At 38.7% G+C, this 13347-nt stretch overlaps 1 protein-coding gene across 4 annotated transcripts in view; it reads left to right on the top strand.

Annotated features, from left to right (window-relative positions):
- LOC145989864 (DNA-directed RNA polymerase I subunit RPA1-like) overlaps window positions 1–13347 on the top strand; it is a 275207-nt gene that overhangs the window by 36168 nt on the left and 225692 nt on the right. For all 4 annotated transcript variants that reach the window (XM_083125325.1, XM_083125327.1, XM_083125326.1 and 1 more), the window contains exon 4: window positions 7820–8005. In XM_083125325.1, the coding sequence (XP_082981451.1) occupies window positions 7820–8005 (186 nt within the window). The remainder of the gene's footprint in view (window positions 1–7819; window positions 8006–13347) is intronic.

Below are 13347 nucleotides of genomic sequence, written 5' to 3'. Positions count from 1 at the left end.
GCCACTGCTCCTATATGCAGGCTTTCGGTACAGTCCTCTGAACCCAGGCGGACTCGAACCCATACCGTCCTGCAGGCAGAGTTGGTAATGCACCATGTTTTCAATTAGCAATGTGGCCAATATTAAATTTTGTGCTTTCAGTCAGCCTTGAAATTTTGGTGCAAGTGAGTCCACGAAAATCTTTAAAGTTGCCAAATTTAACTCTTCTCCTACGTCACAAATATTCAAGTTTGCAATTGAAGTGTTGTAAAGTAACTGTAAAGGAAACTGTTGAAATGTTACTTCTGATGAAAAAGTAACTGTTACAGTTACAGTTTCTTGATTTTAAAAGTAACTAGTTAAGTTACAATTCCTCAATAAAGTAACTGTTACTTGTAACAAGTTACTTCCAAACACTGAAACATGAGTATGATAACTTACTACAAAATTTTGCAGTGCAAGTATAACAAGTATACAATTATGCCACATATAATGGGTGGCGCTGAGCCGACTGACACATTTGATGTGCTCATAGGTGATGAAAGAAAGGAAGGAGAATAAGGAAAACCGTATGTAATGGTACATTGAAGTATGCAATTTTATTACTAACAACTTACAAGTTCATTTTTTGAAAATTACATCAGAAAGGTGGCCTCCTTTGGCATCAATGCATTGATGCAGACGTCTCTGGAAGTTATCTCCGTAGTTCCTCATCAATAGTCGTTACTTCCTCAACAATGACTTCTTTCAGTTGTTGAAGAGTCATGATATGCCTTCTGAACACGCGGTCTTTCAAGAATCCCCAGGGACTGCTGGTGTGCCTAGCATTGTGGACTACGTTCAAATGCTTCCCTCACTCTCTGCAAGTTCTCAGGCGTACTCACTGTTGTTGGAGCTCCATGTTTCACATCCAATACACGGCCAGTTTCTTCAAATTTCTTCACCCAAGCCAATATGGTATTCCGAGACTGTACGTTACCATGTCGGCTAACAATGAATTGTTTTCTGAAGAATCGCTGCACTTTAACCACTAACTTTGTTTCGTAATAACTACGAACACAGAAAATGCAATGTTCAACGCTCCAACGGTCCATTATGACTGTTGCTGTCTTCATATGAAATGGCATCCTATCCTCTTCTCATTTCCCCTGCAATCCACTTCAAACTATCGCACATGCGTAATATATTAAACTTTCATATGTGTCCGCGCCACCCTGTAGAATACTGCAGAAGTGTAATGTAATTCAAAAGAAATCAGATTCATTTACTCATTCTTCATAAAGATAGAAGACTGATTCCACATCATGTCACCCAGAAAAAATCAAAATGCAACGCACTGATTCAGATTTCAATGAAACTAGATGTATTCGTTAACACTAGCAAAGTATGAACACATGCACAATTTTTCCTCTCTAGACCTCACAGTTACTGAAAATAGGTGGTTAAAGTTTCTGAATTTTGCATGGATTGGTTTTGCCGAGGCCATGGTGGTAGCCTGCTAGTGGCAGAACCAGGATTAACCTTTTGCCACCCAAGCATCTCGAACGAGATACCCAAATGTAACCCTCACTGTCACAAGCATCTCGATCGAGACCCTGTGTCAAGGTCGTAGTTTTTACGTTTTAACTTTTCTATTTTTGGCTAGAATTTCGATTTTATTTTTTTATATTGTTCCTAACACATGTATTTAACAGAAATGTTTTTTTGCATTTTTTTTGTCTTCATGAAAATGGAGGGGAAAAGGCAGGAAAAGGTACTTCTCTTTTGCGGCTCTTTTCAACGTCACATTTTTGCCGACAAAGGAATACCGGCTTCGTTGTTCTAAAGCAATGCTTTTCACTCCCTCCTGCTAAGTGCATTCGAAGGAAGCTTGTTTATCAGTATTCGATGTCAAAATGAAAGTTTTCCATGATGGCGCAAGCAGGGGGTGGGGGACGGGGAGGGGGAAGACTGGTTGTTGAATCTGTGTTGTGAGAATGGAATTTCGAAGTGCGCTGAAGGAAACCTTTGTTTTTTTTAGCACAAGTGGCAACAGGGGTTACCCAGCATTGTCTAAAAATAGAATTTCAAGCAGCTGCAAGAATTGGCGCTCATTTTTCACTACGTTCTAGCTTTTCGTCCATGAATGTTGTGCGTAGGTGTCGTTTTGTGCCCAAGTGCAAGGACATTTTTTGGGTGAAGTGACAATTTTTTAAAATAATTTTTTGGGATTTTCTCCCTTCCCCCTCCATATATATACGCCAAATTTGCATAAATTTTGCATTTTGACATTTTTTTCGGGGGGCGGGGGGAAACACCATTTTTTTAAGAAAAGTATTTTTGAGGGGATTTCCCCCCTTTCCCCCTCCATATGTACGCCGAATGTGCATAAATTATATATCGTCTGAATCTGTGATTCATTCTGCATACAACGGTATATCTTTCATATCTCTAGGGCATTTAGTTTCTGAGCTATAGTCATTTCAATGTAACTCTGCATTTTGAAGCTTGAATCAGTGGCATGCCGACCATTCCTTTTGGGGATACAACTCAAGTTACATTGGTCATATGATAATAATGCAAATATTTTTGTGTTCCTTACATGTCAGCGATAATTTCTATGTGCATTTTGAACTTTTCATATCCTTTCTTTCAAGGGGCAGGGGGGAGAAACCCCATTTAAAAAAAAATTCAGGGGATTTCCCCCCTTTCCCTCTCCATATGTGCGCCGAATGTGCATAAATTATATATCGTCTGAATCTGTGATTCATTTTGCATACAACGGTATATCGTTCATATCTCCAGGGCAAATAGTCTCTGAGCTAAAGTCATTTCAAGGTACCGCTGCATTTTGAAGCTTGAATCAGTGGCATGCCGGCAATTCCTTTTGGGGGTATAACTCCAGTTACATTGGTCATATGATAATAATGCAAATATTTTTGTTTTCCTTACATGTTAGCGATCATTTCCATGTGCATGTCCACACTTTCATGTACTTTTTGCTTGAGGGAAGGGTGGAGGAACAAAATTTTTTCCCCGAAATTTTGGAATTTTGAGAGTTAGCCCCCTCCCCGCTGCCACATATACGCCGAATTTGCAAAAATTTCATATAGTCTGAATCTCTGGTTCATTCCGCGTACAACGGTATATCACTCATCTCTCTAGGGCAATTATCCTCCGATCAACACTAATTTAATTGAAACTCTGCATTTTGCTCAAAATCGGCTCGGGACAGAGAGGCTTACATGTCAAAAAGGCCTTGGGCGGCAAAAGGTTAATCACCTGGGGGTGCTGAGGTGGTGCGGAATAAACTTCAGGGGTTGCAATGTTGAAAATAAAGAAAACATGAAATATGCATGCATGTTTTAGCAGAGGTGCAACCACGAATGTTTGTCTTTGGGGGGGTGTCAAGTACCATGATAAATGTGCCAAGTACCATGATAAACGTGCCAATAATAATAATAATAATAATAATAATAGCATTATTATTAGTAGTAGTATTAGTATCAAAGATGTTGTTATCTCTCGTAAATCACACAAAAGGTGGAGAAGTCTGTGTTAAAGCATTTTTCATATATAACTTTCATGTATAACATGTTTTTTTAATGCAACGTGGAGTGACGTGAAAAATAAGAAAATACATATGCAACGTGTTAACACTAAATTGTGTACGTGTTCAAAGTTCCATTAATATATATATATATATATATATATATATATATACAGACAGGGTGACTGGTAATTAGATGTATTCCCTGAAAGGGGTTAAAGTAAAGACAATTTGCAATAAATTTGACCATATAATACCCCGTCCGAAAATTAGTAGTTTTCGAGATAATCGAATTTCAATTGTTTTTTCAAAAAATGACAATTTTCCACATAAAAAGATGAATTGAGAAAAAACTGCTTATTGTATGGAACTTATTTCAGTGTTTTCTGATAGCTAACAAATAAGTGGTTCATTGAAAAAAAGTTTTCTCAAATAACAATCACATGTAAGTAATGGGTGGGTCTAAACTTACAAGTGATGATAAAAAATTGCACTCTTAGTGTACTTGGCAACGTATTAATAACAAAAATGGTATGACACGAAGCGTACAAATTACTTAAATTACTTCCTTGTGTCATCTGCTATCCAACAAGGTACAAATGTTGCTGACATTCACATTGTTGTACAAGAAATAAGAATGGAATCAATGAACAATACAATTAAAGAACATTATATGTGAAAGTGGGCACCTCTGTTACGAATGCAGGCAAGCAGGTTTTTACGGACATTTGGTCTCTTAACACGTGATGTGATGGTGTCCTTGATGTGTTGACCAGCTGATAAGATCCTCTCTCTGAGCTCTTCTTGCGAGTTTACCGGTGTTGTCATGTGGCTCCAAATGTAAAAGTCACAAGGCTTCAAATCGATCGGGGGGATCGAGCTGGGCAGTCATCATGCTGATAAATCATGTCACGTCTTGTAGCTAGAGGCACATCCTCCAACAACATTACCATCCCGTTCCTCAAGAAATGTTCATAAGTGATGCCTTTTAAGATTTGTGGCAGGAAAAATAGCTCGATCAAATGATTGTTGTTTACGCCCATCCATACTTCTCCCTGGGTGTGCGACTGTGGCTGGATGAAAATTACCCAAAGAAATGGAGTAGCCGAGGCAGCTCGATTCCCTGGCCGGCTCGATCCCCCGATTTGAAGCCTTGCGACTTTTATATTTGGAGCCACATGAAAAGACACCGGTAAACTCGTAAGAAGAGCTCAGGGAGAGGATCTTTACAGCTGGTCAACACATCAAGGACACCATCACATCACGAGTTAAGAGAACAAATGTCCGTAAAAACCTGCGTGCCTGCATTCGTAATGGAGGTGCACACTTTGATCGAGACGTGTAATGTTCTTTAATTGTATTGTTCATTGATTCCATTCACATGAAGATGAATGAAGTATTATTTCTTGTACACAAATGTGAATGTTAGCAACATTTGTACCTTGTTGGATAGCAGATGACACAAGGAAGTAATTTAAGTAATTTGTACGCTTCGTGTCATACCATTTTTGTTATTAATACGTTGTCAAGTAAACTAAGAGTGCATTTTTTTATCATCACTTGTAAGTTTAGACCCACCCGTTACTTACATGTGATTTTATTTCGGAAAAACTTTTTTTTTTCAACGAACCACTTATTTGTTAGCTATCATAAAAGGTTGAGATATGTGCCATACAATGAGCAGTTTTTTCTCAATTCATCTTTTTATGTGGAAAATTGTCATTTTTTAAAAAAAAACAATTGAAATTCAATTATCTCGAAAACTACTAATTTTTGGACGGGATATCATATGGTCAAATTTATTGCAAATTGTCTCTACTTTAACCCCTTTCAGGGAATACATCTAATTACCAGTCACCCTGTGTGTGTGTGTGTGTGTGTAATATATATATATATTCCATTTTAAAAGTTGTTACCAAGATTCCTTTGCATTGAGAGGCAGAAAGAAATATTGTATTGTAAATAATGTTGATTTTTTGTGTCAACGTCTGATTTTACTAAAATTGCATTATCACTAAAATACACTGTAGTTAATAATTATCATGCCATTCTTTTTTTTTCAAATTGAAGCTTAAAGTATGTTCTAAAAAGCTATAAAATAAAGTTAGTGGCTTTTTCACTACTTCTATTAATAAATCCTCATGAAAAAAAATATGTACATTCATATCCATGCCAAATCATCACAGAAAAAATGAACTTTTCAACCCAACCATTTCAGATTTTCATGATATTTGGTAGGTTGGTAGAAGACATTAAGTAACTTACAAATGTAAAACTTTAGCCCTCAGTGATACACGGTAATCATACAGCAGGGTTGCCAGCCGTATAACAAATGTAAAATTTAAGTGCTTGCAAGGTAAAATAAAACAATTTATAACTTTACTTCCAACTATGGTATAACTTTCATCTTGGGCTTGTTTTGAAGATAAGGGAGCATAGCTTTCATAAAAAAATATCTTTATATAAAAATATTGAAATTTTCCCTTCAAAATCACAATGGGTGATTTATGGAGTCAGTCAGGAGTCCTTTTTTTTTTTTTTTTTTATCTGGACATGCTTGTCACACACCCTTTGGAATTTATAGGTCCTTGAAATTATTGTTGAAGCTTTTCTGGCAGCGAATGATGATGAGCCTTTCTTGGGATATCAACCAGGTGATTTCTGGATAGGCATCCAAGCTTCTGAGAGCTAAAGTCACTCTCAACTTCAGGAATCGAAGTACTTCACTTCAGTTTAGTGAAGTCATTGAAATCCAGAAATCACGTGGTTGATATCTCGAGAAAACTTCTTCATTATAACTTGCTCATGTTACACCTGGGGACATTACAGAGATTTTCTACAAGATTCCTTTTGAAATGTTGGAATTAAATTGATATGTATGCAATGTATGTCACACCATTGTCCTCTCTCTCTGTATTAATATCATTGTTTGAACAATTTCCAGACATATACCTAGTCATATCATAAATTCTGTTACAAAGTTTAGACAGGGATGGCAACACTGGTTGGCAAGGTAACCCTGCAATGTTGGATCAAAGAACAACCAGTATCATTGTGTGTTTGGCTGTGGAAGCGGAAAGGAGTGGGGTGTATACGAGAACCAAGTGGTAGTAATGGCACTGCACAAAGTTGGCAAATCACCATCGGACATTTTCAACACCCTGAAAAAGCTGAATATCAGCAGGATGTTCATGTATCGGACCATCAACAGATACTGTGACACAGGGACAATTGAGTACCACCCCAGGAAAGGTGGACCTCGCAGTGTGAGGAGCCAGAAGCTCGTGAAAGCAGTGGCGGTGCGGATTCGATGAAATCCTGTCAGGAACCTAGCAGTGATGGCTTGAGAGCTGAACATTTTGAAAATGTTGATGTCGTGTGTGCTCTGAAGTGACCTAGGACTCCGCACTTATCGGCGAAGTACTGGTCACTTCCTCACTCCACAGCTTAAGGTCCAGAGGGTTCAGAAAACAAGAGGATTCCTTCAGCGTTCCGCAAATGGTGGCCACAGGAGGCTTCCTTTTCAAGGACGAAAAAAAGTTCACGATTGAAGAGTCTTACAGTCATCAAAACGACTGTGTTTATGCCTCGACATCCCAGAAGCTCGTGAAAACACACCATGGTTCCTCAGAGGCTATGATCCCGCCTCAGTAATGGTTTGGCTTGGCGGTGGGGGTTCGTACGATGGCAGAACTGACTTCCACTTCTGTGAACATGGTGTGAAAACATCTGCAAAAGTGTACCAAGCAACAGTGTTGCAGCCACTTGTGAAATGCTTGACTTGCACCATGTTCAACAATGAGCCATGGAGCTTCCAGCAGGACCCAGAACCAGCCCACAAGGCAAAGAACACACAGGAGTGGCTTCAGAGGAATGTGCCTGATTTCACTGCTCTGGCTGATTGGCCCTCCAACAGCCCTGACCTCAGCCCATTGGACTGCAGGTTGTGGCTCGTTTTGGAGGGCATGGTCTGTAGGAAGAGGCATCCAAACCTTGTGAGTCTCAAGCGTTCTCTTGTGAAGACAGTGGCGGACTATCCCCTCGAGACCGTGCATGCTCTGATCGATGACTGGCCTTAGAGACTACGGGCCTGTGTGAAGGCCAGAGTTGGCCATTTTGAACAGTGATTGGTGCTCTGTGTTGGCAAGACCCTACCTTTGTAACATCCAAATATTAATACATTAGCTTTCTCACTGTGCCTGTAGTTCATTATTAACTTTGTAACAGAATTTATGATATGACAAGGTAATGTAATAATGTTAAACCATGTGTAGGAAAACTGTTGACAAGAAAATTTCCTTATTTTTCCAGCACATTACAAACTTTTGTTGTTAACGCAGTTGAAATTATTGGATGATGGATATGCTCTTGAAGCTCAGGAGGCAGCAGAGGTGTTGAGCAGTAATTTTCCCTCAGAGATGCAAAGTCTGTCTGAGGAACAGTCGGAGATTTTTGCAAAGAATGTGTTAGATGAATATGTTGAATCTCTGGAAAGAGGTGAGTCCTATGTTACAGAAGTTAGTTTTAAATAATTTTGCTGTAGTGTATTTAAGTATAAAATATCCAAATGTGAAAAGTTGTATAAAATTGTGTATTTATATGTGTGTGTGTTCTAATCATTTGTTCAATAAGAAGTGTGATTTACCTGTATGGATTTATTTTTTGCTTTGTTTTTAACCTGTTCACCTCTTTTGATGCATCACACTTACACAATCCAGTTTGGACCTCATGATCTTGCCACTGAAGTTTCCAGGTTTGACTTCTGGTTGGGGAGTGTACCAATTCAAATTAAATGTAATAACACTGCACAACAAATTTGAAGACATTTTCTGTTCTTTAAATGAAATCATGTGATTTGGACTAAAGAAAGGATACAGAATTGAAGTGAGAAAACCGTATGCTTCATTTTCATTGGACAGCCACCTGATGCATGTGTGAAAGGCATATTACAATACACTGTACAGTAAGAAAGCCACAGTAACAATACTTGCAAATATGACGTTGTGGAGCATTTACGCTTGTACATATCTGTAGGGGTCTCCCTGATGATAGACCCACAATAGTCAGCAAGCATACTGCTGTTCCAACCACTTTTCAAACACAGCAATGTCCTGGTGGAACCTTTCCCCATGTTCATCACTGACTGACTGCTCCCAGGTTTTTCAGGGAAGAGCCCACATGCGAGTCCAGAAAGTGTAATTTGAGGTACATGTGGCATCCCATGATATGGAATCAGTGCACTATGTCACAAACAGTAGTTCATATTTGTGTGCTAGGATATTACCCAGGAAACTAGAACACACCAACTTGATTGCCTGCCATGCTGCATTTGCTGGGTCAGAAAGTGTAGAATCAAACGGCTCTAATCTGTGTGCCAACAAACACACCTTCCTTAACCTTTGCCTCACTTAAGTGTGGGAATTTCATCCAGAGGTACCTGAAAGCTTGGACTTCTTGGCCTAGTGCTTTGATGAAGATTCTCATCAAACCAAGCTTGATGTGTAATGGGACAGAAATACATTCTGATTGATTGATTATATTAAAATAACTTCTCTCTCGTTGCCGCATCCCACATTTTGGGGCTTCTCAATTAGATCTCATGATGTGTTCTTGATGCCTGTAGTAGCGGCCAGTGTTTATGGACATAATGATTATCTCTGTCCCAACTATCCCACTCACAGAGGAAGCAACAGTATTTCATGTAACCTTCTTGCATACATCTTATCCTGTCATACCAATGTATAATTTTGAGCATTCATTCTTTGTAACACAGGAGAAACACACTTTCGGCTATTCTACCTTACGTTTCATATGTAACTTTCAAATTTTGTGTTTTTGGCTAAATTGTACGTGATATATGGAAACAAATTGCAGATTCGTTTTTGTCATGCACAAATACATTACAATCACACATTTTCATCTAAAGCACAAGTTTCGTGTTGTGCAGTGTAATCAGGGAATGGATTTACATGCAAATACATATTTACGAGATCAAAAAGATCTCCGAGTTATCATCGTAGAAAAACTAAACTTTAATGAGCACATTGTAAACACTACTAAAAGAGCAATGCATCTTCTCGGTCTTCTGTACAGATTCACTGAAATCCAAAACCAATTATCTATCAGCATATTTTACAAATCCCTTATCTCCCCTATTCATGAATTGCTCCTCTATCTGTACCATGGCTTAAAAACTAATCTCTCCCAGATTGATTCGGTCCTCAACTTTTTCCTCGCCATTGCTTGCCGTAGAATATTTTCTGTCAGGCACCTTCACAAATCAGATATTATGTCTGTCTTGAATACCCAACCACCACACATTTGTCTCAAATTAGCAGATTTGAAATTTTTACACAAAATCATGAATGGCAAAATTAAATCCGAATTTCTGCTCAACAAATTTCATCTACGAGTCCCCACATGGCCAACTGCAACACAATCCCACCACAAGGCTCCCCTTCTACAGTGGTCTCTTTTCTACAAGCTTCCTCACTCATATAATAACCTGCTTCCAAATGTGGACATATTCTTGCCAGAACAAAGTTTTAGAAAATTGTTCATGATGTATGTATAATTTTGATTTGTTTTCTGTGTCATCTTGTGGGATGTCGGGGTACACATTCTTGATCTTGGCAATTTTCGAGGCAGTGTGACCACCTTTACCCCCCTTTCCCAGTGTTGCTCTCAGGTACCCATTGATTTGAGGCTGGGTGAGCTCCAGAACCACCTTATTCAGGAACAGAGCTGGAAAAGTTCTAACCTTAGATCACTCACTCCAGGTATCGAATTTCTAATAAAGGTCAAGAATGTTCTTTAAACTTTTGGGGAGAGTAATATTTTCAACTGTGTATTTCAGTTATTCCATTAGGCAGACCATTTATTATATTTACGTTCGACATGAGGATGCTGAATAACAGATCATTGAGTCATTCATTATCTGACACTGCCTCTTATGTACCAAACTTTGTTTTCAAATAACAAGCATACAGAATACTTTTGTAAGCCTCTTTATGTACTGTAAATTTATGCTGCTCAGACATTCACTTACTCTCACTGGTTGCAATTTTCAGTTTCTTACAACTTGCTCTCTTTCGCTATCTTTTAGCTCTTTTAGCCTGTGTAGTTTGAACCTTTAGCGCCGTGGCTGCCACATGTATACCTGCTGAGAACAGCAATTAGTGCACCATTTCTTGAAAAGTACACAATATATTTCATTTCTGTCTTTTTTTGATCTTTATTATACATATGAAGGTATGGCATACTCGAATTACAGAACAATATATCCATTGTTACTACAGAGCATTTTCTGACATTCGCTACGAGAGACTGAGGCAAGCGGGCCATCGTCAGTGATTGTCTTTCCCTGTGAACGGGGTCCGCGACAGTCGCACGCTACAGTCTGTTTGTTTTTTCGCTCTCCCTGCCTTCGCTCTCTTTCCCTATCTGTTGACGTTGCAGACTGACGCCAGTATAATCCTCCCTCTGAAGTTGTGATGCGTCCGTGTGTTGAAGATTGTGGCTTAATATGGCACCACAAAAGTTTACATTACAACAAAGGATTTATCTTGCCGAGTGTTACTTCGGAAAGAGGAATTGTGGAGAAGTGTGATGACGTTTTGCAACAAAATTTCCTGGTGTTCCTGTTCCATATAGGACCACTATATGAAACCTCATAAAATCTAAAAAAATAAAGTATACGAAGACAATCCGCACCCCATCCGTGAGTTAAAAGAGAGTATTGTTCGAGAAATCGGGAGAATTACAGTAGACGAACTTGCACGTGTAAATGCCAATTTCCTTCGGAGATGCCAGGAATGTGTTGCAGCAGAGGGACATCATTTTCAACACCTTCTGTAGTCAAGGTTAGTACACAATATGAAAACTGTAATTTTAATAGCCGACTCGACAGACTGTCGTGGACCCCGTTCGCCGGGAAAGACAAGCGCTGATGCCGGGCCACTTGCCGACGAGCCTCGTAGCGAATGTCAGGGAATGCTCTGTACAATTAACAAGCGAAGTTTGAAAAATACCTTTTTCCTCCCCTTCGTTTGCCTTCATTACCACCATATTATTATGGGATAGATTTAAAATTTTGCTGTAACTTCAAAACTACTGCATCTTTTTGGAAGAAAATTGTCTAAATGTGAGAATGAGTAGAAATCAGCATTTTACGTAACATCTAACAATTATGGGTCCAGGGGGAAGTGCGGGCAAAAGCCCAAATTTGAAATTTTCCGTAATTATACAAAATTTCCGAATCCTATAATTTTTAAATTTTTTTTTTTTATTTTTTCAAAAGTTGCAGCACATGTATTACATATGCTCATAGAGTGGTGCTTTTACGTGCTTCTCTCCAAATTTGGTCCATCCAGCCATCTGGGCTGATGCTAGAAGTGAAATTCCGAACATTGTCCCAAAGCTGGCAACATTGCCACTTTATAAAATGTTATTATTTTTTACTCAAGAAGCATCAGTCTAATTTCAACAAAACTTTGCACTGTTGTAGGAATGCACCAGCACTATGTACTCCATTTTCTTCATTCACTTCGGTGCATTGAAGGGGGAGGAGGGGGGTGCATTTTTTTTTTTTAAATTTTGACTTTCTTCTTCTTCCTTTAACACTAATTATTGGGGGCACAGTGTATAAATTTTACCTCCCCTAGAAGCCATGTCTTCAAGCAGGAGAACGAAACCAATTTCATCTGCCTATGACAATGAGTTCTAAAGTTTTGTATTCCGTGGCAAGTTTTAAAAGAGGCCACTTGAAATGGCACTGGCTTCCTCCAAAGTCAGGCACGCGAGATGTCTGGCGTCTAAGTATTAAAACCATGGAGTTTTTGCAATTACAGAAATAAATTCATGTCAGTAGAGTATTTCTTAACTCTAGTATACTGCTTTGAGAAAGAAACTTTGAGAATGCCCACCCCCTCCCCCTCCACATGGAGGAGATTGTGACAAATTTGAAAGTATGATCATACTCTTGTTTTGGCTGTAAGCAAGGTTCCCACACACCTGGAAAACCTGGAAATTTCAGGGAATTTGAAAAAAACACAAATCTCAGGGAAAATCTTGTAATTGATTAGTGTTTCCCAATGAAGCAAAACTGAGGGATTATAATATGCTCCTGTCTGTGGATAATCCAGTCTGTTGTAGCATTTCTCTTTCAGCAAGGAACTCATATCTATTTGTTTTGTCTGTTTCTTATTTTTAAATGTGATTCCAGGGCTGGTGACCAAGTGTATACCCTCATAAATTTTGCCCTTTATAAAATATAATTTGCTGATTTCGATGGCAGGGCTTAATGATCATTTTATGCTTGCAAGGCTCAATTTCTTCATGACTCTAGCTAGCTCATTTGAGCCTCTTTTGACAATGTTCCAAACCCCCAAACCCATGTTCCCATTTCTTCATGACTCCCTAGAAAGTGTTGTTAGAGATGTAATGGGGAGATTCATAAAAAAATGACATCTTGAGGAATGCAAAAAAATAGTTTTAAATTAATGCAAATTGATGTCTGGAATTCTGACAACTTGATTCCTTTCACAAAGATTGATATTGGAATTGGTGCCAAAGCTGTTTTGGAAGCTAAAGAGGTGAATGAAAATGAGAAGCTTATGTTTTTTACTAGCTGCAAAAATTTTTTCCAGTCAACAACAGAGAAGATTGTAGAAAGTAGTCCCCTTAAGTTCAGGTTGGTGAGAGCCGCTAGTTCCGAAGCATATGATTCAGTTTCCAAAATGATGTGCTCAGTGCATGGAAGATCTGATACAGGAACTTCTGAGGAGAAAGAGAATGAAGGCTGTAACTAGTGATAAAGTAATTCGCCAGTTTAAAACATT

The sequence above is a fragment of the Lepisma saccharinum genome, chromosome 7, assembly GCF_977018435.1.
Source record: "Lepisma saccharinum chromosome 7, izLepSacc3.1, whole genome shotgun sequence".
Lineage (NCBI taxonomy): Eukaryota > Metazoa > Arthropoda > Insecta > Zygentoma > Lepismatidae > Lepisma > Lepisma saccharinum.
The sequence above is the reverse complement of the archived record's forward strand: the minus strand, read 5'-3'. Positions and strand labels throughout refer to the sequence as shown.